Source organism: Amblyomma maculatum, chromosome 1, assembly GCF_055883805.1.
Source record: "Amblyomma maculatum isolate TAMU_Amacu chromosome 1, ASM5588380v1, whole genome shotgun sequence".
Taxonomy (NCBI): Eukaryota; Metazoa; Arthropoda; class Arachnida; order Ixodida; family Ixodidae; genus Amblyomma; species Amblyomma maculatum.
In genome coordinates this window covers 1633418-1660588 of record NC_139344.1, presented here as the reverse complement: position 1 = coordinate 1660588, position 27171 = coordinate 1633418, and the positions used below count along the sequence as shown (strand labels likewise).

Sequence of the window (27171 nt, the reverse complement as noted above, 5' to 3'; positions counted from 1 at the left end):
AGGAGGAAAATAGCCTCGAACCGGTGCGCTTAGCATCACTCCTCCTCTCTGGTATGTGTAGACGCGGTGATTGACATGGCATTCTACGCAGAAAGTGTGCGTGCTATGCATTCTTTGCACACAAAGCGTCTAGAATAGCCAAATAAAAGTGTCTAAGTTGTTCAGCTAATTTGAGTGGTGCGCTATCTTTACAGTTTTTTGTTTTTATATTACCGTAAAAACCGGAATATAGGTCGAATTTTTTTTTTTTTAAATTGTGGCGAAAAGTCGCCTCTTGTCTTGTATACTGGTCATTACCGGAAAAACTACGGAGGTCTTGCAACAATGGGCGGCTGAAGTCAGCAGCCTCCATCACATTTTCATCACCATCGCCATCAGCAGCAGCGCGGCGTGGCATCGCCATTTTGCGTTTCCGTTGTCTGGAGCTAGCCACCATAGTCTAGAGTTATTCTGCTATAAGCCAGCTTTTGACTTTTGAGCGGAAGCCGACGACAATTCACTGTTGCCTTCAAGAAAAAGGCGATTGAGTATGCGGAGCTTCATGGTAACCTGGCGGCACAGCGTGAATTTGGAGCATCCGAAAAGGGCGTTCGGTACTGGCAGAGTCAGAAGCTGCGTATTGCTACCAGAAGAAAACATCATTTCGTGGGCGGACAGTACCATATCCAGAACTAGAAGCCAAGGTTGCGCATTTCGTCTGGGAACTGCATGCAAGGTCGCTGCCTGTGACTGCCGAATGCATCCGCGTGAAAGCGGTAGAGATTGCGCGTGCCTCGGGACTCACAAGGACGCAGTTCACAAGAGCTCGCCATCCTGGGTGCGGAGCTTCATGAAGAGGAAGGACTTTGCACTACAGCGCCGTACTTCTGTGTGCCAGAAACTGCCCGAAGAGTTTGAACACAAACTCATCGAGTTTCAGCGCTATGTGATTGCGCTCTGGCACCAACGCAAGTACATGATGGGACAGATGGGAAACGCCGACGAAACACCCGTGTGGTTCGATATGCCCTCAAGCCGAACTGTTTCCGAGAAAGGGGTGAAGCAGATCAAGCTTCTAACTACGTGAAACGAGCACTCGCGATTCACTGTGATGCTCGCGTGCACAGCCGATGGGAAGAAGCTGCCCCCTCTTTCATCATTTTTAAGAGAAAAAAATTGCTGAAGGAGGAGTTCCCACGCGATGTCATCGTTCGGGCCAATGAAAAGGGCATTATGAATGAAGCGTTAATGCTGGAGTAGGTCCGGCTCGTTTCGAGGCCACCTCACAGCCGACGTAAAACGAGCCCTGTGCGATGGCAAGACTGATTTCGTGGTCATACCTGGTGGGCTGACGTCTGTGCTGCAGCCACTAGACGTTGTGCTAAACAACAAGCCTTTTAAAGATAGCGTGCGCGAGCTCTATAATGAATGGATGCTGGGCGACAACCCGACCACCCCCACCGGCCGCCTGCGTCGTCCAGCGCTTGCAACTGTCTGTGGTTGGGTGTCGTCGGCGTGGAAATCTCTGCCCGAAGAGATGGTGCTAAAGGCCTTTAGAAAACGCAGCATCTGCAACGCGCTGGACGGCACAGAGAATGATGCTCTGTGGGACGTGGGCAGTGACAAGCACTCGTCATCCGACTCGAGTTTGGACGACTCTGATGACTCTGAGTAGACCAACGCTTGCGCACTTCGTGTCTTTTCTGTGTATCGTACACCTGACCAATTTTTCAACAGTATTGCGCGACCATCGACCCGCATGCTTGTCAGCGCCTTATTAACGGTGCTGAGTCGCGAAACAAACGAGGCATGCGCATGTGTACATTTGCGCTTACTCTCGCTTCTTTCGCTGCTCCATGCCATGATGATAAGGTGCTGACAAACGCGCGGGTCAATGGTCGCGCGATACTGTTGAAAAATTGGCCGGGTGTACATACGAGCAGCATTTAAGTGAAAATATATACTGTCACCACTGTGCAACCGGTTGGGTCGCATTTGTTTCAAGGTAAGGGTGTCTTTCGGTACTTTTGCCATTGAAAAAGATTTTTTTCATTTTTAGAATTGGTCAGTCAGGGGGTCAACCTATAGTCCGGTTTTTACGGCACGCACCCTTTTCACATACCCTATCCCCACCTTTTCTTCTTTTCGCCTACTTCTTTCATTCCCTTCTTCTTCGTTTCATTTCGGCCGGTCGCAGCTCGGATAGTAACAAATGCAGACTAGAAAAATCTTCCTGACTGCATTTTTGTTCAAATTAACAAGAGCGTATAAAGAGAGCATAGATGATAAATGCAAGAAAAAAAAAGATTACCCGTGGTAGTATACGTGCATGTCGCTTTTCCAATTACAACTCTTTCAGTAATTTCAAGCACCAACCGAAAATATTTCGCCTGTGCAGCCTTTCACGTGAATTCCAAATGCTCTGTTTGTAGAGAAGGGACAGGAAGAACAATACCCGTGCAACAAGCAGCCATCGGGCAACAAGCGGATGATATCTGCGGCAAAAATTTACGAGATGCCCCCTGGCAAACTATTTCGATGCAGTCACCTGAAATTTATGAGGTATGAAAGAACAGGCACATCCCACTAGGAGACAATGATTACTAAAAAAAAAAAAATGATTGTCAACTTATTATTTAGTGAAACAGTGCTACAACATTTCTTTTTGGAAATCAGCATCCCGCAAGCTTTTCCTGGCGATAATAAATGTGAATGTGGTCATGGCAACAATAGCCATTCCTTGAAGTAAGCAAATTTTGCGACAACAAATGGACTATAAAATAATTGTTCATAAAAGCAACTTTTGCTGAGATCATTATGGGACATTATTCCATAAAGTCACTAATCTATAAATATTAATAGTCCATTTTCTGTTTCATCTCGACGGATGTCTGCATGGTGGCAGCATCATATGAATTATGGCAAACTAGAATAGTACTTTCTAGTGGCACGAGCGACGGTGCTCGGGGATGCCGTTTCTCACTGACGCGCGAGATGGCGCCACTGCAACATCATCAACTTTCTTTTCTTGCAATAGTGCAATATAGTACCGATGCGCTTATCTAGTAAATGTGGTGTTTTTTTTTCCCTCGGCTGACATATGTGGACCTCCACCTATGATAGAAGACGTTTCATTCGAAATTATTCGTGTTTTCACGGCTGCAGTATGGTGAAAGCACTCTTATTTTGCTGGCAACGGCTCATGAGGGACGAGTTGTCGCACACTGCAAATCATTATGGTACATTAATTTGTACGGAATAGGTATCTTTTTAAGCTCTGCAGAGCCTGCTTTATTAAAGAGCAAACTTAAAGGGCCACTGTCCAGTGAAGGCCCTTTTAAGAAAAAGAGCCCAGTGTTTCGATCAGGTACCGGAGATAGTCTGTGCAAAATTCTACAGCGACACGCGCGCCGCAAAGCATCGAAAATACAATTCAAAGCTCCCTCATGCTCTCCTTTGAGAAGCCAGCTTCACCGCTTCCTGCGCTGGCCCGACGGGCCCCGATAATGACATACGTACCGGGAACGACGTCCATTGGTCCGTCTCGCTGACTGACGGGAGAAGGATGGGTGTCTACCGCTCGCAGCCAGCTCGCAGCGCGCTTTTCCCTCGCCACGGCCAGACTGAATCCAGCGGCGCGCGCTCCCTCGACCGTTTTTTTTTTTCGCGCTCGCGGAGAGCCACGCCCCACCTCCCGCCAAACGCGGAAGAGGAAGGGGAATTTGTATTGCGGAGGCTAGACGACATCGGGCAGGAGAGTGAAAAACCTTTGCGAGGGAACGGAAGGAGAGAGGCAGGATAGAATCGGGTGATTGCGGTGGCTGTAACTGCGTTATTAGTTACTCTTTTCAAAAACATTTTGCGGCCTTGCGTTCCAGGGGCGAAGTCTCACAGTCACCGGGGAAGAAAATATTTTCGACCGGAGGGTGGACAGTGGGCCTTTAACTGTCAGCAGCAGACTGGTAGCAGAGTGGCACAGTGCGCACGCAAGGCTTATCATCTCTGTTCAGCCTCGCAAGTCGCAGTGACTTCCACTGGTAACCAGGAATACTCATTTTAACATGATATCTGCTTAGTGTTTGGAAACTTACCGACTAGAAAAGTGAGGAGCAGCTTTGGGACGTTACATTTTTTTACATAGTGGTCACGAAAAAAAAAAAAAAAAAATACTTTTGAAACGAACCATCCGGCGATATTCTGTGGAGTCGCCTTTATTCTCTGTTCACAGCGGAAATATCTGCTATAAACCATCGCTGTAAGCGAGGTGCTAAAATAACATGTAAAAAATACATGAGGAGGGCAGTGCAGTTTTGTTTAGGTACATGACAAGGCTTCTCCACTGTTGTTTTTTGAGTGCATGGGACAAAGGTCATTAATAATGAGTTGTTTTGTGAAATTATTGATGACACAAACAGTCCTAATAGCATATGCTCAACTTCAGGTGCTTTGAAGCTTGATGTCTCTTGTCGTTTCTCTCGTTAATACGTTTTGTGACAAAGTGCATGCGGGTAGTTGGGCAGTCATTTCAGCTGCAACACTTTCACAGTTGCCAGAGCCCCCAAGTTAGCAGGTTTGCTTGGCTTGGAGCATACTCATTTTTCAAATCCATTTTTCTTCTCCCATCCTTTTTTTTTTATTTTACTTTGTCCCCCCCCCCCCTCTTTTTGCAACTTGTCTGCTCGGTGCACGACATATATCTACTGCCGGGCACTGCCATTCAAGCCTCCTGAGGCTTTGGCAGGCCCGCCTATTAATTGTACTGGAAAGAGGAATTAAAAATGTTTTATTTTTATTATACTGAGTACATCCAGAATACTGTCTGCCTGAAGCTCATTTAGACTAAAACAGGTTGTAAACGCATTCTCAAGGTCAGCCACAAACTGGAGTCACTCAAAGGGTACAAAAGGCCTCTGTTGTCCTTCAAGTGAGTAAAATTAGCCAAGTTTAATACCTGTGACTTATCTTTGCTCTTCAAAAGAAGATTAAGGCATTTCTCACAGTTAGTATTCAGAATGCACTTCCTGGCTACATAGCCAGAAATACAGGGTGTCCAAGCTAAATTTAGCCAAGGGTTAAAAAATAAAACATTAGAGATAGGCCAGAGAATTTACTTGTATACAGCTGCCAGCCATCTGGTGTGCCACAGGATTTTTTTTATTTTGCAATTAACGGTATTAACTATTGCCTTTAGACAATAAATGGATTTGCAAATTTGGAGAGTGCCTTCTAAAACCTCCATTCTATTTATCTCCGATAAAGAAAGCCTCACCATTTTCCAAGTTCTAAAGAAAGCCCGCGAATACAAAACATTATCAGCCTACCATTGGGAATGGGCTGTTGAGTCACGGCCGCAGTTAATTTCGGTCACTCAAACCAAGGTTGCGAGCACCACAATCGTGCTCACGAATGCGTTAGTCGCGTGATATTTTTTTGTAGTTTGCGGGCTTTCTTTTGAGCTTGGAAACACGATGCACATGAGGCTTTCTTTATCGGAAATAAATGTAATAGGGGTTTCAGAAGGTGCTCTCCAACTTTGTAAATTACATTTATTCTTTAAAATAAATACTTAGTAAATTAGAAAAATTATCATAATTAATTAGTTAATTGCAAACTAAAAAAATTGCATGCGGCGCGCCAGATTGTACAAGCGAATGCAGGCTGCATGGCCAGAATCTGCACAGAGCACAACTCGCCACAGCATCAATATTGCCCACATCCACATTCACAGGCTTGACAGAAAGATACGCCGGACAACCTGGCAAGAGCATAGGCACCGCATCAGGTGCCAGTGACGGCTTTTCAAGCAGTATCTACACTTCTGCCGTTGATCACATGCGCATAGTCGCGCAGGATGAGATGAAGCTCTAAATGGTACTCACACACTGCCCATGTTTCTGCGAGAGGCTTCTCCTGCCTTCACAAGCTCCGTTCCCACTTTCTGTCCCTCGGAGCAGTAAATAAAGATTACTAGGGAGCACTAAGATAGCCGCGCTTCGGCATCTCGGAGCAAAACAGTGCGAGTTGGTCTTTCTCCTGGCTATTTCAAACTGCACATGGCGCTTTCGAAGAACTCAGATGTCTTAGTTGCTGTGATGGAAGGCACAAGTAAAAATGCGAGGACAAAATCGCAAGAACCTGCAGGCTACACGGAGCACAAAGCCTTGACTCCCCTTTGCGGACGCGTGTGTGGTCCTAGTAAACGTAACTGCAACGCCACCAGCAGCGGTCGGTGGCATCCGGCATGCCCGACGCGCCCGTTTCCCTTCCGTTCGCGCCACTAGAAAGTATTCTATACTCCGTTTCATACATCAAGTGCAACACTGCCAAAGCTACAGCTCTTGTTTGCGCTCTCCGCATCCGTGATGAAAAATAGTGCCTGCTCTTGACGAGAGGAAATAATAGTTATTTTGTCTGCAAGCTTATTACATCTTACATTTGCCATCAACCATAAAGAGCACCTTTTTTTAGGGAGAAAGGATCGGATTCAGTGAATTTGTATGCTTTTTATGTCGTTTTCGTTCGTGTCGCATTTTCGCTGCCCCACAACCTTGCCAGCTGTGTCACTAGATGGCGCTGGCTGTGCCCTCCGTGCTGCGCATCTCTTTTTGAAAAAATGGTTCTTCGGTGCGGATTTTTTCTATACGATCCGCACTGCGAAGATGTCTAGGCAGGCGAAGCAAGTTATTGCAAACGTGTATGCTCGGAATAGAGCCCGTTTCCGCAGGAACCACTCGGCTATAAAATGAGCGCGTAGTGATACACCTCCTTTCTTTTTTTTTTTTGCGGACTACTTGCATAGCTTTCGCTGCGTTGCACTTGATGTATGAAATGGAGTATAGTTTACTATAATACGAACACAGCTATAGAGGCCAGTCACGAAAATTCCAGGATAGCAGCTCCTGCCGTCCACGACAGGCGTCACTCGCCGCACGCACCAAAAAACCGGTTCGTGAGTCATGCAGCCAATGCTGAAATCCGATTGCAAAATAGCCAATGCTATACTGACGTTTGAAGGCCGCGGCTTTGTCAACCAACAACAGTATAATGGATCCTTATGACTAGAACCCCAGTTTAGGTGCGAGAACTCCATGCAGTAGCCGCTCAAGCAGTAAACAAGCAATATGGATGTTCGGTAGGCACAGCAAATGTAGAGCGATTAGCACTGCTCCTAAAAATCATGAAACGGCTACATTCACTGGCTTGCATTGCTCGAACTATGACAGCACGTGGCTAGAAATCATTCAATGATAAAAAGTAGATCGAAAGTTGCCCTGCATTGCTTGCTTCACCGCTCTTGCGGCCTGTGGAGCGCCACCGCCTCTCTTAACCACATAAAGCAGACTTGCAGTCCCTGGCCGACCTATCAAGCACGTGAATTCTGGTCATTTCTGACCAACTCGCTTGACTGCTGCTGAAAATCCTTTTTCTTTCAGTCAGATACTTTCTGAACGCAAAAATTTGGATGCGAAAGCTTCCGAGATGCTAATGTACGCTGCTCGTCTCCTGTTCCGCGGACGTGACCTCACATACCAGTGTGACGGTTGTGCTCAACTTAGCTGCTAAATGGCGCCACCTAAATAAAATGGCAGCGCCCATGAGAAAGTCTATATCCAGGTTCGACTATACCTAGTGGCACGGGCAGAGACATATTATTTTCCATTCCTTTTGGGCAGCCTCATCATAATATATGTATAATCAAAGAGGAGACAACTTCGGCGAAGTATGGCGTGAAATATTTACTTGAAGAGCACAAATTTTGCCAGCAAGCAGACTAGTTCAAATGTGCCCTCCACTTTATCCTACAGAGCTTAAAAGGGCATTATTTAAATTTTTGCATCAAAACTTCTCCATCATAGATGTTTGGCTAACTGCAAATTCCTTTGCATGCTGGCTGTAGATCCCTTTCCTAGAGTTCTTGTGCACAGCTTTGAAACACATTAGATTTTTTTGGCTCATTTATGTCAGCCAGCACTGTAATGCGCTCCTACACATCTGTAGGAGTAATTCTATAGCCTCCAAGGGCTGCTTTGGAGAATTGCAAAACGGTCACAAGCACTTGCATCTGTTCCCACTTATGAGTGCAGAAAAATTTTACACCAAATATCTGGCAGCTTTTCAAAACAATTTTTGATCAAATAGGTGACAAAAGATGTATTCTGGAGCTTTCTTATCTCCATTTTTTTTTCTTTTCCTCAGCAATTTTATTGTTTCAAATTTTTCTGTCTGTCACCCAGAATTGCCATAAATGCACCTCTTGTCAGCTAACATGCTTGTTCATGTTAACACCAAAGTATTTTATGCAAATAACACAACAGATGAGGCATGTTCGCTAAAGATCACGAAAATGGAGCTCTCAGTTTCATTGTCTCAGTGTGAAAGGGTAAAGCCCACTTACCTGGGCTGATGAGATTGAAACGGCACAAATCCTCTGTTAAAACAACAGTAAATGTTGGGTACTCTATGACGACTTTTCCCTTCAGGCAGTCCTCCAGACTCATTGACAAGTCTAGGTTGTAATAGCTGTAAAAGGCATTAAAGAGCGGGTCAGAAATAATCTTTTTTTTTTTTTTTTTAAACAAAAGCAGGCAACAAACTGCTATATTTAGTCGCATAATGAACCTAGTTTTTAAAAAGAAAAGTTGATGTCTGTTTGGGGGAAGGGTTCACAATGCAGGGAAAATGTTTCAAGAGCTTTTTTGTGGGAGAGTTGAAGTTTCACATTACATGTTCATTTGTCCATCCATCAACAAAAGTATGCGGTCAGCCACAACTGTGTTGCCAGTTTCTGGCACTGTTCACTTCAAAAGTTGTTTGCCACAGCATATTTTTGACAACTTTGTGATAACAACGTTGGCTAATCACAGAAAGAAAACAAAGTGAATATGCTGAACACTGGTCAGATGCGCATATCTTATACAGTCAAAAAATTATATATATATTATATATATATATAATACACAGGATGGCAAGAAGTGTGTAACATGAATGCAAGTAGTGTGAGATGGGTCAGGCATTTTCACTCCTGGCCTTGAGCTTGCCACATTACCTGGTGGTCTGAAGGTCGCATGTTTTCCGCAGCATTTCAGTGTAAAGGCTGTATATAATGTTTTGGTCTAAACTAGTATGCTCATCTCCAATGCTTGAGTGATTGCTGGTTTTCTACTGGCAAAGCCTGGCATGCAGTGACACATCGAGCAAGACAACGCCGTCGACGCTCCTGTCAAGGGCGCAAAGTTTCTTGCAGCTATGCCAACTTTGCCGAACATGCCACCATTGCAGAAGCTGTTGTCAAAAGGTGAACATACTACGATGTCATCAGTTCACAGCATCTTAATGCGCTGCTGAGGTCTGTGCTGCACACAGCATGAAACAGAGGCTGAGGAACACGCCAAGAAAAGCAAACGCATTCATTATGCAAGTAAATATATTAACTGGTCAGGTGGCTGCAGTATATTAGACTAAGCAGTACAGTTTGATGCAATTTGAAGCTGGTCATTTCGGTGGTGCCCACGCACCTCTGATGTGTATGCTACATTCCTGCTGGCTGCTGCCGTCGCATTCTCCAGTTCATCGCTGTCTTGTGTATTCCGCTTAATGCGATGTGGACTGCCCAAAGCACAAGTGTTCGCTGTTGACATGTTGAGGAAGTGGAAGGCCCTTTCTTTTAAGGAGAACTGCCCAAAGCACAAGTGTTCACTGTTGACATGTCGAGGAAGTGGAAGGCCCTTTCTTTTAAGGAGGATGTACCAAAGAAAGTTGACGAAAACCGAGTTGGGGCTAGCACTGTTGATGCTCTGCACTTTAATGTGGACGTGAAGCCAGAGAAGGCGGCGACAAGTCACCCTGGAAGAGGTCCTGCTGACATGGTTTCGCGAAGTCACAATGGCCGGTATGAAAACAGACTGTAAGGGGCTGGAAGAAACGCCGACAACATCTAGCTTCCAATTAAAATAGAAAATTTCCAACCTTCTGGAGGATGGCTGGACCGATTAAAAGTGAGACACAGACTTGTGTACACAGTCCTCCTGGGTAAAAGCAATGCAAGCAAGTTGACATGTCAGCAGTCGACTATTGGCTGAAAATGTCCCCAGTGTTTATTTTGGAGTATGTACTGTGTGACATATTTAATGCAGATAGGCAAGCCTTTTCAACGTGCAACCAGAGAGGAGCTTTTGCGTGAAAGGCCAGGTTGCCAGGGCAGCCAAAAAAAGCAAGGAATGAGTCAAAGTACATTTTTACTGCAACTCTCGGCTGAGCCCCGAGCAAGAGTTGCAGTAAAAATGTACTTTGACTCATTCCTTGCTTTTTTTGGCTGCCCTGGCAGCTGCAGACGGGCTACAGACAGCTACAGATGGGCTCACTCCCCAGCCCGTCACTGATGCACAGAATGTATCTCGAGACGCACCCGACAGACAAATGCTGAGTCTGCCGAACGGAGACGGCCGGCTTCGCACACATTCTGTGGAATCGCACCAAGTACCAGGAAGAAGCTAAGTCTGATTGGAAGCAGCCGCAGGGAGCGACAATCAAAAGGAACAACTCTGGGCCGTCCAGCAGGTCATCAAGGCGCTGGACTCAGGCCGCGCGGCCAGTGCCCAGAGGACGAAGTAGGCCCCGTCCGGAGCGCGCATTCTACTGCAGGCCCCAAATAAACGTTTTAACAATCCAAATTACTGCAACTTTATTGGCTCGCAGAAACCGCAGCTTACCGCCATCAGTAAGTCCGATCAGCTGAGGTGTTTCCTATTGACAGGATGCTTGCCTATTTTATAAAAAAAGGGAACGAATGCATGGATCGACACGAATTTTTTTCCACGAGTTCCTCACACACCTGAATTGTAAAACGGCATCCAAAAACCAAGATTGTCAACCAGTGTTCTGCCCACACAAAGCAGACGACCTCCAACACCATCGCAGTCCGGCTAATACTACTACCCGCAGCCACAGGATGCGGGCATAATTCATACCATGTTGAAGCACCATTGCAAAGGACATTTAAGCGAGGTGTCTTTTGGCAAAAACTGAGCGCAAAGCAGCTTGTTAGATGCACTGCACTTCCTAATGATGTCTTGCAACAATTTGATCACATACACAATCCAGAATTGTTTATGAAAATGTGGATTTGCCATGGGATTTGTGGCTCAGATGGGAGACAATCAAGAGCCCCATGAGGGTCTCACGAGTGAAAGCTGGGATAGTTTGGAAAGTCATGCTTCAACTCGAGATCTCATAACGGCAGACTACGAGAGCCATTGAAGAGTTCAACACAAGCGACGAAACCACTGCACTATTTTATGCATTTCAAATAAGGCTATGTAGCGACACTGGAGGCAGAAAAGTGTTGATGAGCACCACGGACCTTTTCAGCCAAAAGTAGTAGTTAAGCACAATAAAGCTTGTGATCATTTTCATGTGGAAGTTGGCCTTTTTTGGATGACACGAATTCATCAATATACAACTATTTTGCGTGCTCCCAAAGAATTTGTATCATCGAGACTCTACTGCATAGACAGCTATATTTCGGGAATTCATTATGTAAATTTACTGTGATGCAAGCAGTTTTCGCCCTTTCGGGAAATTCAAACATTTTTCCTGGTCCTTGAAGGTCAAATTAACGATATTTTACTGTAGCAGCAGCATTCATTTTTTTCCTCAATTGCAGGCATAATGTGCACATTCAAAATATATATAATTTTCATGACTTTTCAGTGTTTACTGAATTCATAAGTACAAGCACTTTAACATTGCTATTTTCATATCACAACTCATTTGAATTTGCAGGCCTCCGCGAAATAACTACCTGACAGTATTTTGCACTGCAGCCCTAAAACCCCCTTTTTAACCTGCTGTTTTTCTGTACTACAGTAAAAGCTCGTTAATTTGACCCCCATGAATTCGAAAATTTGGATAATTCGAACTGGGGTTCTGACCTACACTCAATCTATGGTGCCAGATGCTCGTTATTTTAACAAGGTGTGGGCTTGCTCCTGCTAACTTGGACGGCGGATCACATCGAGGTACGATATGAGGCACAGCCAGCAATCACCGAAATAGGCCTTCCCCAGCCTAAAATTCCATGGAAAAGATGTGCCCGCACATGGAGTGCACGCTACAGCAGGCACAGAAACGATCAGAAGTGCCCCATTACCGAAACATACCCAGCATAGTTCCGGTTTTACTTCCTGCCATCCTACAGCTGCAATCAGGCTCGTACACTGACCAGTTGCAGCGTTACTGACTCTGCTTGGCACATCACTGTTTTTGTTTTTTTTGAAATAAAATGCTGTTCTAACGCCTACGCATATATTCTTTGTGTGCATCCACATGCTGTGTCTGGTACAGTGAAATCACTAAAACTGCGCGTTAGACATGCATAGGTTCACTGCACTGCATACTCGATTGCGATGCTCCACCAAGTGGACTATTTGGTGAAGCATCCTCCAAACATGATGGGGCTGTTTTGTTCACAATTAACGAGAGTTCACTGTATACCCCTCTATTTTGGTCCTACAGAGTGGAGCGTGTACATAACATCATCCATTTTGCCAAATGATTGCATGTGTACTCCTCAAGCGAGGCTTCAGGTCTCACCAGAGTGCACGTTCAAATATCAATCGTGCTGTGGAAAGACCAATTAAGAGCACATTATACTGAAATCAATAACCATGCAAGTTGGAAAGCTGCACTAGTCAGTATTGATTCATGCCTTCCTGGCTGGCAGCACATTGCTGCTTACCTTTTTCGTCATGTTCGAAAAATGAAGAGCACAAATGCGTGATAGTACAGAACTTCATTGCACCAATGTACATACCTCCCCGTAATAGGCACCACAGTAAGTTATTCACAACATCTTTTGGTTTGTGTACAGCATTGTGTTCATGTGATGTAAACGCAGTGCTTCTAACCGTGACCGATGCCAGCTGTGCGCAGCAGTAGTCATTTCGACTGAATAACCAATTATTGCAGATGCAGCTGACCGACGTCTCATTTTTTTCAGCCATGCACTGGGCACTTCGCAGGTCAGGATGACTGTAGAGCTTCTTGCATAACCCACATTGAACTTCATGACAGCTTCTGCTATGGCTGCTTCGACACTAAAGAGAGATGCATGTCTCTCTTTTGGTACCAGTGCCCATATGAGAGATTTCAAGCATTCATTGTTTTCCTGCATTTTCTCTCTTGCACAACGCTCAAGGAACTTTTCATCCGATAAGCGTTGGAAAAATTGGCAGCAATGCCTTGCAGACGTGATCGGGAAGGTCGTAACGATGCCTTGGTAAGATTCGACACTTCATCATTAAATGTCACATGGTAATATGTTGCTATCACAGCCTTTGCCATTGCCTCCATATTTCCAGTATGTGACTTAAGCGGCCAGGCATAGTATCAGCTTAGTTTGCTTACTAGTTCACCTGTCAATCAACCTTGACCACCAAACAGCTGTGAGTAGGACCCTTTTTTGTTTGGAGAGCAGATTTCTCGGAGCAGTTCCCATGCGATTCTAGACATGATTTATGCAGTCCTGTCTTACATACCCATACACTTCGTCCTCCTTCAATGCAAGTCTGTTGCCGTCTGAAAGTACAGTGGTGTACCTCACGTTGTGCCTTTAAAGAGAGTGTTGAAACAGCATCAGGGCTGCTTTAACCTCCATTTCACCAGCCTTCTTATCAAGTGTTTTTCTGACAGATGTGGCTGGTTTTCCCTTTGTGATAAGAGGGGCCACCTGTCTTTGACCCATGCTCGTACTCTTCAAAAAATTTCTAAGCACCATGTAGTCCAAAACGAGCCCTGTAGAGTTCGATCATTGTGTCCACTCCGATGCGTGACGAGTGGCGGTGAGCCACACAGGACCCATCATAAGATACGGCTATGTGACCGGAATTATCCAGGTTTCGCTCTTGCTGCACCATGCGCGCTGCCTGCTCTGTCACTTTCTCGGCTGCACGAGCCACAGCAGACGTCACCTTTAATTTGATATAACCCTGCCATGTTGCCGTATGCAGCCCGCGGTGCGAAATATTCATAGCTGTGAAAATGTCACTGAGCGCACTTTGTTGCCAGTGCTCACATTCGTACTACACAGCCAGAATGTTTACTGCAAAGGGGATGTTTTGCGTACCGTTCACACACGGTGAGCTCCACACCAATGCCGCATCGCCACAGTTACAACACAACAGGATGAGTATGATAGCAACACTGTATTCTCGATCAACACTGTTGATTTTGACGCTGCCACCGCATGTCTTACATTTCGCTTTACCAAGAAGGCTATTCAGCGAGTCAAGGCAAATCATCGTAAGCTGGTATGGTTAAGTGGGCAGACCGCAGCATCGCTGGCGACCAAGTCAGTTTTGCCGTGTCAGTTGACGACAGCTCTTCAAGTTTCGAGTCGGCATTCTTTGTTTGTTAGAGTTTGCAAGTCATCAGCATTTCTGTCTCTACAAACATGGCCGACACCTGGAGTGTTTCCACTCGACAGGCTCGCTAGGCCTACTTGCACCGTAGGCTCGCTCGCTGACTCCGGCACTTGACGCTGAATTTTGCTCGTCATCGACGTCTTGCAACGCCCTGATCAAAGAACTGTTCCTATTTTTACCGTACCTGTGCCTTGAGGCAAACTTTAGAGGCAGCGTCGACATCGGGATAGACTTTTCGAGGTTGATTACACTCAACAAAATGGCATCCGGGCGCATCACCGCAGCGGGTAGCAGATGATGGAAAGTGGGCTCAGCCAATCAATCATGCGGTCTCCTCTTTGTCATGCGCACGGACAAGCGTCGCGTGGGTACTGTTTATTTAGTTGCTGCTTTTTTTCTTTTTTTTTTACTGAATCAGTCGGTGGAACAGGGCGCCGGCGCACGCATAATTTCAAGAGGAAAAACCCCTCTTTCTAACGATACCAAGGTTGCATGAGCGTAGATGCGAGACGGAAGCGGTACATTTTGAAAATGCATTGTTTTGGCATGAATGCTGGCTCAAAATCAGCCACCATGCATATTATAAATTCAACTCACGCCTTAAATATTAACAGGAGATGAGACACTTGGCAAATTGATGTTATTGGTACGCCGTCACAATGAGTCATTGAAGTTTCTGCATGGCATCGTCAATTTTTCTTATTGTGTCTCACATTCCACATATATTCCTTTAGATACTCCCCGGTCAAGTAGAAGTCCTCATAGCCTTAAGGGGGGACGCGGGTCTTACGCCCGTATTCACAAACGGGCCTCGACTCGACGCTCCATCTCCACTCCTTGGAGCGGAGAATATAGCCGCCCCTCCACTCCAGGGCCGATTCAAATTCATGAATGCCCCTCGGCGTTTCCTCCGACAAGTTCTCCTCGAGAATACCTCCTCCACTCGAAGCAGATTAAGGTGAACTCTTGGCCTGAAAACTGCGTGCTGAAGTGTGTAACATGCACAGTTTTTCATGCCAAGTCTTCTAAACAACTTTTGCAAGCGACCTCAACGTTAACAGCGCAGTGGACTTGTTTTACGAGCTGGATAAAAATGGCAACTGTGAAAAATGGCCAAAATGCTTTTGCATCTGGCAACAGTCACTGTTGGTGAAGTAGGGGTTACGCAGAACATGACGTAGTCTTTGAAAAATGGTGTGAATACTTCAGTTAATTTTTTTGTGGGAGATCTACTCTCAGCCTTTGCCGCTTTGCCTTTTTTGTTATTGCCAGGCTTTGACAGACTTTTTTTTTATTGCCAAGCTTTGACAGACATCAAAATATACTGCAGGAAAAAAAAAGTAAACACTGCCAACTCATACGAGCATGGCTCTTTCATAGGGCTCGGGCGGCTCGGTGAAAACACGTGTGCTGCTTCGCAGCGCGTTGCAGCTCATGTACACTGAATTCGACTCTCCAGAAGCAAATGCCGCGTTCGGTTTCCAAACAAGTTGAGAGCCCTAATTGAAAACATTCTTCAAAAGCCATGCCCTTCGTCTGCCGCGAATATCCCTCCGTAGGACGGGCACACCAACGCGCTCCCTCGACAGCGCCGCGCGTCCGAAGACGTACTACGTACCCTCGGGCGACGGACAAGCCATTGATGTGCGTGGTACAGCACAGATGTTCGCATAGTCCCACCCCGCCTACGGTGCCCCCCAGCTTACCGCATGCAACATGCTTTTCCCCTCACAAATTCGCCGCCGTCTGCGGAAGTGCGGAGGGCGAGCCACAGAGAGTTGCGCCACCGCTGCTCGATTCTAGAGTCTGGCTGCGGGCGAGCTCACCATTTACGGTCAAATCGCGCCTCAACTCTGCACTCGGTGGGCTCAGAAAGTTGTCCATTTATCCGGTGACGACTTGGAATGTGTCCGCGCCACACACGCACAATGCGATGATGCGACGATCAACACAGCACTGACGTCGGTGGCTGATCACGGTTATCCATGCTCGGCGTGAGCAGCAGGGACGGACGGAGGCGAGCCATGGCCACATTCGTAAAACGATAGCGTGCCAGAAGTCCCGGGTCACTGTCACTCTCAGCTGATGCTTTAGAGAAAGGTTCAGTGCATCCTCGTCGTATTTTCTTTCGTGAAAAGTTTGATATACCGTTAGAACGAATTCCACACTGCAGGCGAGCGATGCGATGTCGGCCATGTTTACGAGCGGAGTGGCGGTCGAGGAGCGGCCAAGGTAGTGTCGTCGCAGACTAGAGATTCTCGCTGGAGGTGCAATTCGAGTGATTGCTTTCTGAAACGAAAAACAGGCCTCGAGGGCCGCTTGGAGTAGAAGTTCAAGTGAAGGCGTCTTTGTGAATACGGCGGTTAGAATAGTAAAAAATGGCCAAAAATACGATTTTGAGAAAAACGCATTTTCGTAATGTTTGTACTTTCAAGCACCTGTCCTAAAAATATCAACGCTGAATTCGATCAAGAAATATAATAAAACTGACTTTTAAAGTGCCATGGGAGCCACGAAATGGCTCAGAAGGAGCAAAATTTGTTCAAAATTCCCGCGCGCGCCATGGGCGAAGCAGCCGGCCGATCGCCGCCATTTTGGGCTTGTTTTGAAGCTTGTTTCTTTGTGCGCATTTTGCGGCATGTCAAAATGGCGTCACCCAAGCCGAACGACTGCCAACGCAGGTTTTCCGAAAGCCGTTCTTAGCCGTCTAGCACGCGCGCTCGCGAGGCGGGCCCCGCGTCTCGCGCTTCCCATTGGTCACCACGACTGGCGCCATTTTCTTTTTTTGTTTAGTTCGACACCGCGGTGGCCGCTGAGCACATTTCTTTTGTGCTCTTCCGATCGTGTCAATCGCTCTCACAGTCAACACTGATCTTTCGTACTTGCGCGAGTCAAGAAGGTATATAAAAAAAATAAAACGAGAGCGTCCGGGGAACACGCCGCTGAAGAACGACGACGACGGCGTGCTGCAAGGGTCGCACGTTGCGCCCGATGCGGCGTGTACGGCGGCATAGAATCGTCACCGAGCGCTTCAAGACAGCATGAATATGGTGTGCTTGACTGTTCAGTCGATATTGATCAACTCCATCGACGCCGCCATTCGCAGCTTTTTCAAAACATCACTTCTGACAAGCGATCCTGACAGTGCACCATTGTCTGCGTTTCTCAGCCGAGACTTCCGTGGACGATCGTTTTTTTTTTTTTTCGCAGGGTGCATGGAAAACAAGAAATTTCGCGCAGCAGTACGCAATGAAGCGCGAATTGAAGTTATTGCTCCAGCAAAGGACTCTGCGTGCGGCTTTGCGTTTGCTGTACAGCAAAGTTCCATTATGGGACCGTGACCAGTTTATTAGGTCAATTCGAGAAATATATGCCACTGTGTTTTGGCCTTAAACCTTGTGAAAGTTTATTAAGAAAAACGGCGATTTTCAGTAAAAATGTCACTTCTGTGTTTTTGACTGCTTTAGTAAATTTCAACCTTCCTCTTTCATATATAAAAAAATCAGAGCCACAAATGATCCGGAAATTATCAAAAACGGCGGTTAAAGTACCTGCGGTGGCTCGAAAATGTGCAAATTTGACCCATTTTCAAGCGCGCGAGGCGTCAAATCGCGAAGTTGTACGGCGTAGGAATTTCGTGCGGCGCTAGGCCTACGCGTTTTCTCCCCAAAGCGGGCTTTGCCGCTGCGCATGCAGCAAAGAAATAATAATAAAAACAGCATTTCTAACCGCCAAAACCGCGTGCTTGCACGTCACGTGGTTCGATCGTAGCTACGCCATTGGCTCCCAGTTCGCGAAGCGGCCGCTGCAAACATTTCTGCTTGTTGCTGATATGGATGCCAAGAAGGAGCATGGCGTTCAACGTCAAAAGTTTCGGACGAAGCATAAATACAAGGGAACCCGCCACAAAGTAAAACTGCGTGTGACGGAGATGCCCGTGGCACCTAGGCCTAACCTCGGCGGAGGGGACGCTTACGGCTGGATGTTCCAACTTCATCGAAAGCATAGACAGCTTCATCAGTGCGTCTCAGAGAAAGATCGGGATCTTTGAAAATGAAGGTAGGGATGGTGATGAGTCGGCGACTGCTTTTATCATCGAGATCGGCGCCGTGAACGTCCTTGTGAGCGGCGCGGCATGCCCGGAGTGCGGACAGTGCAAACTTTCGATCAAAGAGTTGCCGGCAAAGTGAAAAGGACTCGCGTCATTTCTGGAGTTGCATTGCGGAAATGAAGCATGCCCCACATCGACTGTTTCATCGACGTATTCATCGCGACGAGCGACTCCGGCGAGCGACGTCAACGGTGAAGCGCGTCCATCTGCCAGCGCTAGAGAGAGCTTCGCCGTCAATGTCAAGGCCGTGGTTGCAGCGCGCGCTGTTGGAGCGGGACACAACCAACTCGTCCGATTTTGCTCAATTCTTGGCTTACCTAAACCAATGCATCACAAATTGTTCAACGCCATCATGAAAAAGGTGCACCTCGCGGCTACGAAGGCAGTGGTCGAGAACCTGGAGTTTGCTCGCAAAGTGACAGCTGAGGAAGTTGGATCCGCCAATCTAGCTGTAATGTTTGATGGCACTTGGCAAAAAAGGGGACACAAAAGTCACAATGGCGTAGGCACTGCCATTTCTCTAGAGACAGGGCTTTGCCTGGACTTCGAAGTTTTGTCTAATTACTGCCAGAGCTGCAGTACCCACACGGAATTTGCAGACAAACGGGAGGAGTAAATATGGCAAGCTTTCCACATGCCAGTTTGTGAAAAAAATGTGGACTGCTCAGCACATGCCATGGAGACGACTTCTGCTCTGAGGATATGGAAGAGGACACAGTCCTACAGTACACCACTGAAATTTAAAACCTTTCTAAGTGACGGAGATAGCAAGGCCTTTACAGCTGTGTCAGCACGAAGTGTGTACAGTGGTGTGCCCATAACAAAAGAGGATTGCACAAACCATGTCGCCAAGCAGCTTGGGACTGCACTACGAAAGCTCAGCATGCCAAGAGGTCACAAGCTTACAGATGCAGTCATCCACAAGCTGCAGACATACTTTCAGATCGCCATCACTGGTAATAGAGGAAGTGTGCATGGCATGTATTGTGCAATTTGGGCATCCTTCTTTCATTCCTGCTCAACAGATGCAGCCAAAAGCCACAAATTTTGTCCAGATGGAGAGGGCTCATGGTGTAAATTCAAGAGGGCAGAGGCATTGGGCCAGGCAGCCCCAGCACACACCCCCATTCTCACCAACAGCCAGGGCAAGGCAATGCTGCCCGTATATAAGAGGCTCACAAATGAACAGCTGCTCTCTCGCTGTGTGAAGGGGAAAACGCAAAACGCGGCTGAATCGCTCAACAGCAAGATTTGGCTGTTGTTGGTTTGGTTTGGTTTGTGGGATTTAACGTCCCAAAGCGACTCAGGCTATGAGAGACGCCGTAGTAGAGGACTCCGGAAATTTCGACCACCTGGGGTTCTTTAACGTGCACTGACATCGCACAGCACACGGGCGCCTTGCTTTTCGCCTGTGCCCCAAGACGAGGTTCGCCTCACGCACAGTTGTCGAGATGGCAACATCACTTGCGGTCTTGTGGTTTAAGGGGAGACACTGGTCTTAAAATGAAAATTTTTATTTTTAGAGATATAATAACGAAATTGTGCGTGTGTATGTATTTCTTCCTCCTGTTTTCAAAAATGTAATTAGTTTTACTCTATCTCAATTAGTTCTAATGTTATTGGGAAATAACCAAAGCCTAATTTGGTAATTTCTTACGGGTCGTTAGGACAGTTTCCCTCAATATTTTTTCGTTCCGATTAAAATGTAGTTGTAGCCAAAGACCTGCCATGTGGAGCTATGCTATTTATATTATCATTGATGTACATCACAGTATAAAAATATTCAATTATGTAGATGCCCCACAATTCGAAAATATAATTAGAGCTGACATTATTGTTCAATAAATTTGATATGTTCAACTTAGCAATATAAAAATAGCATAGCTCCACAGTTCAAACCTTTCTGAAGTCAACGGTATAAGATTTATTAAAATTGCACCACAAAAACCCAATGAAAAGTTCCGTAAGGCTAGTCATGTCACCAAAAAACATGAAGCTGAGAAAAACTCATTTGAAGTTTTGACACTGAGCGCAGAAAATATTGGGAAGAATCTTCGACAACGGATGTTACTCAGATGTTCCCTATCAGTTTCCCTACAAAACAAAACAAAAAGTGTCTTATTCCATCCAAGGAAACATTTAAAAAAAAAAATGTCGAATGTGTAAGTGTGATGAAATTATAGAGGTTACTTTCGAGAAATTTGGGGTTGACTTTTTTTTTTTTGAGGTGAAAGTGAGGACTGGAGCCAAGGAGACGAGAGCTCCACCAGGCAAATAGTTGGGGAAGAGAACTGCTTCGCTTATTCTTGGGGAAGAGAACTGCTTCTGTTCGAAATCGCAGTTTTCGCAGACAAGCAGAAGCTTTACAGCAAGGCCGTACTCCTTATCTGTTGCCTTGCTCAAACGCAGACTTCCTGCGCCGCAGGTTCCGCACTTCGTTTGTGCGAAAAAATTGTTCAAAACCTTCAAGTCCACAATCACGAACTGGGTACCGGCATCAGCTGTCTGGTAATCCGCACTGACGCCAAGAAGGTCAAACTTGCGCTGGGTTGCCGACTTTTCCGACAGAACGGACTTTGCTTGCGCCGATCGCTCAACACGCTGCGCCTGCTCGGTCGACGAATAGTACACAGCATCAACACGAAGTGTACCACGATCCGAGATACGATTCGTGCTGCAACTTGGTCCCGCGGTGCCGTCATCGGGCAGCGTGCTTGATGTACCCGGCGGATCCAACGAGTCCGGCACTGCAGGCCCCGGCGACGCACTGGTGGCCGCTGCCTGCTGTTTTTTGTTCCACGGACGTTTCTTCCGGCTTCCAAAAGCTCGTTGCGTGCTCGGTTTCAATCGACTGTCTCCCGGCATCTCGATCGCAAAGAGAAACTCCCGGCACAAGGCGGAAACACGGCGTGTAGAGAAACACGAGCGCAAAAACAGACGCGCACGAAGCGACAGCCACAACGGCAAACGCAAGAGAAAGAAAAAAAAAATGACGTAGACGGTCACACCAGCCAATGGGAGGCGCAGAACGGCGCGCGCGCGAAGCGCGCCGCGTGCGAGCCAATCAGCGACCCGAAACCGGCCCGAACCGCCGCTCGGCTTGAGCGACGCCATTTTGAGATAGCTCAAATTGCGCACAAAGAAACCAGCTTCAAAACAAGCCCAAGATGGCGGCGATCGGCCGGCTGCAACGCCGGCGGCGCGCGCGGGAAGTTCGAACAAAGTCTCTCTTTTCGGGGCCATTTCGTCGTTGCCGTGGTGTTTTGGAAGCCGATTTTATCGCATTTCCCGACCGAATTCAGCGTTAATAATTTTACTGTAGATGCTCGAAAGGATAAACCTTCCGAAAATGAGTTTTTCCCAAAATCGACTTTTTGACCATTTTCGACCGTTTTAAGACCCGCGTCTCCCCTTAATAAGGGACACAAGGCCTTTGAGAATGTGCTGGAAGAACTGGGTGTCCTTCCCTCAAGAGAACTTGTAACTCTGAGCAAGAATTCTGATACATTCAGAATTTCAAGAATGTCCAGAAAGCAGACAGCTGAGGCAAGGGCTCGTCGCCGCTGTCTAGCTAAGAAGGCTTGTCTCGCGGATGCTACTAACAAAAGCTCTGAGGGACGAACATATGGTGCAGGGGAATTCTGAAGCTGTACACTGTAGGAGGATGCCCTGGCCTGTATTGCCTCCAATTTTCATGCACATAGTCTAACTAGAACAGTAGTAAAGAGCATTTACAACTTTCATTTGCATTTTTCTCAACTTCTTATTTTGAGTGAAACATGGTTATTGCATGCAACATTTTATGCATTTGTCGTACTCGGATCAAGACCAAATTTGGCATGCATAATATTTTGGATCTGTAGAATGCAGTTATCTAGGTTTTATTACAATTGGTGAAGTTTGTAAGTATGAAAAGTTCAAATATATTTATACACTAGCTTCTGAAAAGGAAGCATGAGATAAAAATTCCAGTAAAATGGTGCATGCTGCAGGATCACCATTTCCTTGCTTATTTGCCTTTAGTGAAGTATAAGGAACAAGAAAAAGCAACTTATACTGCTTTCTCATGCTCACTGGCATGTCCAGTAGGTTTGTAAAATGCACAGTTTTTCACCTGTTCATGGTACTTAGAACATGAAAGCTTGAAATTATCTCAGAAATAAAAACAGATTTGGAAAGAGGGGATCAATCTCTATAAATGGTGCAATTTTCATTTATGTGACATCAATATTAAAAAAAATTGGTTTCCGAGGAGCGTCTCCCCTGAAGAGCAGAGTTACACACTGATGGCATTCACATTGCTGTAGGTTACAGTTGTCTGAAACTTCAAATGTGTTTTTATCATTTCAGTGTTTTTGGGCACTCCACTCAGCCTTACGAGGCTTTTTTCTAGGTTGTTTTTAAGTGACACTGACAAATTGGGTATCATTGTAATCATACTAAAAAGATCTAGTGGGTGATGCTATTCATATTGCACTGATGCAATTGTGCTAATTGCAAATTAGCATGGTAATGAGAGCTCATTAGAGAAAAGTGTATGTAGTAAGAGTTGGTCCGTTTCCTTGCCTATAAGTTGCTTTCAAAGTAATAAACATAGCATCACCCCCTAGAGCATGTCTTTGGAATTTAGTCTATGCAATTAGGTTTTGTGTTTGGCAAGTAGAAATTGCCAAAATGCCCCATAAGAAGTACCCTTTGATTATTTTTTAAGTCTACTGCAGTCCTTGAACCAATGCAGCTATCAAAAATCCAAGTACAGATTTGAAATTAGCAAGAAAAACTGACCAAGACTGGAAAATTTCATTCAGATTGGACAAATAATAAAGAAACTTATTTTAAGACCCACATCCCCCCCTTAATATTAAGCCTTACTTTCCTCAATCTGATAATTTTAAATAGTTTTTTTCCATGCACTGTTGAATTCTGGAACTCAATCTTTGGAACAATTAGGTCACTGTCATTAAACTATTTTCTGTTAAAGGTTAATTTCACCTGATTTTACGTATTTTGCTGCTGTTAGAGTGTATATTGCTGCATTCTTATTTTGGTACTGTTATTCAGAGTTACATTTTTGTCCTCTGTCTTATTTCTCATGATTCATATTGGAAGGGCACAGTGCGAAAAGACCCGGGACGAAAGGAAGAAGACGTACACGACGTACGATTTCTCATGAATTTCTAAATTTGATTGTTTACTTGTTTTTATATGACGTTTGCAATAGATTTGTATAACCCACCCCTGCAATAACCTCATAAAGGCGCTGCAGTATGTTAAATAAATAAAAGTAAAATAAATAATAGTTGTAGATTGTAGAACTACTGTTTTCCAGAAGTTGATTTTTTATAGGTTTTTTTCGCATTAAAGACTGGTGCCCTCCCTCAAACAATGCTACCAGCACACAACAGTTTCTGGCAAAAAAAAAGTGCTACAGCATTTGAGGGGGATGCAGGGCTAACGGCCAACTTTTGAACTGTTGTACCGATTTCAATAAAATTTTCGGGGATTGCTTACCTTCCTTTTATTATAATATATTCCAAGTTTCATCACCTTAGCACAAATATAAAAGTTGTAGCTGTCATAATTTCCAGAATCATAAGATGTACTATTCATTTCTGCTTAGATAACTTCTAGGTAGTTTATTGTGCAGGATAAGGCCAATTGCGGGTTCTTTATGGCATTTTTGTAAAAATCTGAGCACTTTTAAGTTTTCTAACAGATGTACTCTCGCAAAAAGCGCAAACTGAGAACAATGAGTTCAAAGATTTCAGAACACGCTATTCAAATTTATGGCCTAAATTAATGTCAAAGTGGCCTAGTGCATACGTTGGGCCGTCCTTTTCAACACGACACTGCTCTGCGGCGACTGCTCAGAGTTGCACTGAACTAAATAATGTGGAATGATGGAGCTGCATGAACACCAACTGGTGCACTCAGTTAGGCAAGACTGCATGTTGAGGGACAACTGATAAGGCTGCTTTCAATTCCATAGATTCACAAAGGCATGGGACCTACCACTTTTCTGAGGCTGGCTTTCCTTCAGCAGCCAGAAGGACAGACACCCCTTGCATTCCAGCAGTTATGTAGCGGTGCAGTGGACCTCGCAGCTCAGGCCGGCATGTCTCAATGGTCAGATACTTCTCGAGACACCTTCCCACGCTTTCCTTTTCATGTACTCTGCACAGCAATAACAAAAAGCAATCAAAGTAAAGATACATGCAGTAGAGTTCACCCCGCATGTAGAAGCCAATGCTATTAATTTGCCCGGGCCATGCGAGTGGGCCAAGTGATCCAGTCCATCAACCATAATGTGATACGTAGTACAACCACTCCTCTTTCCCAATCCAAATCAGCAACAATCCAGAGGAACTATACCGGTAACTCCCTTAATATGGCCCTCGAAAAAGCAAGCACTTTAAACCGTAACGATGTGTTCACAAAATGACCAAAGCCCAACATTGAACGCCAGCCTTTTTTTGAAACTAAATACTTCAATGCCCTTCCAAACATAAACAATATTCTGTGGAAATACCATTCCATGCTAACGTGTAATGAACATCTCAAGAAAATATTCCCGGAGGCACCAAGGGTAACATACAAACGCAACACAAACCTTAGAGATATTCTAGTACATTCTAAACTCGACAACAAGCATCCAGTAAAACCACATCCTTGCTCTCGACATTGATGTAAGACGTGCAGTCATATACAAAAAGACACCACAGTTAAAAGTAATGCAAGCGATTTCACTTTCCAGATAGAATCAGCCTTTAACTGCACATCTCCAAACGTTGTCTACCTTCTAGAATGCTCCTACTGTCATAAACAGTATATCGGAGAGACAGGGCAACCAAAGAACATTAGGCTTAATGGCCATCAGGCAAACACAGGCAAAAACCTCCCGAAAGCAGTTTCCCGGCATTTTAATAAGAAAGACCATAAGTTTGAAGAAATTAAATTGTCTATTCTCCAGTCAGGCTTTAAATCTGCAAAGGACAGAAAATATAGAAAGGCATATCTAATTCATAAATTCAGAACACTGGGTCCAGCAGGAATAAATTTCTCTAAAGGAACATTAGAATCCCTTAAATATATTCCCTCTGCATCATAATTATTTGGGAAAACAATCCCACATAGCGTTAACTGCACAGTTTATTCACAGCACATGTACACTCTACTCCCCTCTGCAATAGCATAAGCTGCATGTTTCTCCAAACAGGTTTCCTCCTAATCACTTGGTACTTGAATTTGCCCTCGGTCTTTTTCTTTTTTCTTTGGCATCATGTCAGTTGTGGTTCACTGTGTGGCTATTATTCTGCTTCTTTGTCCTTTCTCTCCCCCCCCCCCCCCCCCTTTACAGGAAGTTTTAACAATTGTTCCCCTGTAGATATATTCCTTATCAGGGCCCTTTGCAGAGCCTGTATCTGAACCAAACTTGCTTAAGTGGTGACTAATCATCCACCCCCATATTGTAGTCTTTCCTGGTACTGTTGCTTTTATTTCTTTTGCAGGCCACAGGATCCCTGGTTCCAGGCTAAGGAATACATACTGAAGAAACATTTAAATATATATATACTATATATATATATATATATATACAGTCAAACCTCGATATAACAAACACGCATATAATGAATTATTGAATATAGCGAACTCTTCCGAAATATTTTTGTCAAACACATGTATTTTTAACTTCCCATAGCGAACGCGGTTCGGCATAAAACGGATATTATGAACTTCGCGACGCCAAGCACTACCTCACTTTAATAGCAGGAGGCAGGCTTTGTTGCACTACATGTGTGTTATGTGGCGCAGCAAACGTTCAGGATTACCTCGCAGGCGCTGATAGCGCCACAGATGCCACGACGGCATCGGGAGTTGAGAGCCGAAGAAATCTATGGCCTCCGAGATTACCTCCGCGTGCCTGTTTGTGCGCACGGAGGTGATCTCGGAGGCCATAAGAAATCGTTTGCATCTCACAATCGCTGGCAGCGCCGCTTCAGCAGCGGCGGCAGCGGCACGATCGAATGTTGTTTTTTGCCTTTTTGCATGGAGGAAGGAAACAACTTGCTCTTTTGGTTTTTGCGCCATTTGCGTTTTTTGGTTTTAGTGTTAGCAGCGGCGTGGCCGTTGTAGCGTTCGGCGGAGGCTGCGTCGGTCGTCGTGTCGAGTGTGGTGTGCGGGTGTGCGTAGTGCTGCGATGGCGGTGAACGTGAAAAAAAGAGCAGAACTGACGTTAAAGACCAAGCTCAAGATAAAGGCAGTTTACAAGAGGAGACTGATTGACACTCTTCTCGTGAAGCTTCTTATGAAGCAGGACTTGAAGATTGACTTGCTGGGAGCATTAAAGCGGCATGGGACGGCGTGAAAGGCGAAACGATTGCCAACTGCTTTCGGCACGCAGCTTTTGTGCACACAGAGGCCCGCGCATCAAGTGACAATGGGGACGAAGCAGAAGCAGAGCTCCGCGAGCTCGATGAGGTGACATGCCCGCAACAATGACTGCAGAGGACTTTGTAGGAGGTGATGACATCGCGGCGACCACGGCTGTACTGGCGGACGCCGAAATCGCTGTGGAAGTTTCTGAACATCCCGCAGGCGAAGCTCAGGCTGACCGTGCAAACGATGAGAACATTCCGACTTCACAAGAAGCGCTTGCTGCAT

At 45.6% G+C, this 27171-nt stretch overlaps 2 protein-coding genes across 2 annotated transcripts in view; one reads left to right on the top strand and one right to left on the bottom strand.

Annotated features, from left to right (window-relative positions):
• The window catches only part of LOC146201475 (box C/D snoRNA protein 1), a 55445-nt gene that overhangs the window by 2764 nt on the left and 25510 nt on the right, over positions 1-27171 (bottom strand). The window contains exons 5-6 of the mRNA XM_084587599.1: positions 24523-24684; positions 8375-8499 (exon numbers count right to left, since the gene is read on the bottom strand). Coding sequence (XP_084443725.1) covers positions 8375-8499; positions 24523-24684 — 287 coding nt within the window. The remainder of the gene's footprint in view (positions 1-8374; positions 8500-24522; positions 24685-27171) is intronic.
• On the top strand, positions 18996-22349 carry LOC146201476 (uncharacterized). Its single transcript, XM_084583055.1, has 3 exons — positions 18996-19767; positions 19919-19989; positions 21923-22349. The coding sequence occupies exons 1-3, from the start codon at positions 19145-19147 to the stop codon at positions 22153-22155; spliced, it is 927 nt and encodes a 308-aa protein (XP_084439181.1). The 5' UTR covers positions 18996-19144; the 3' UTR covers positions 22156-22349.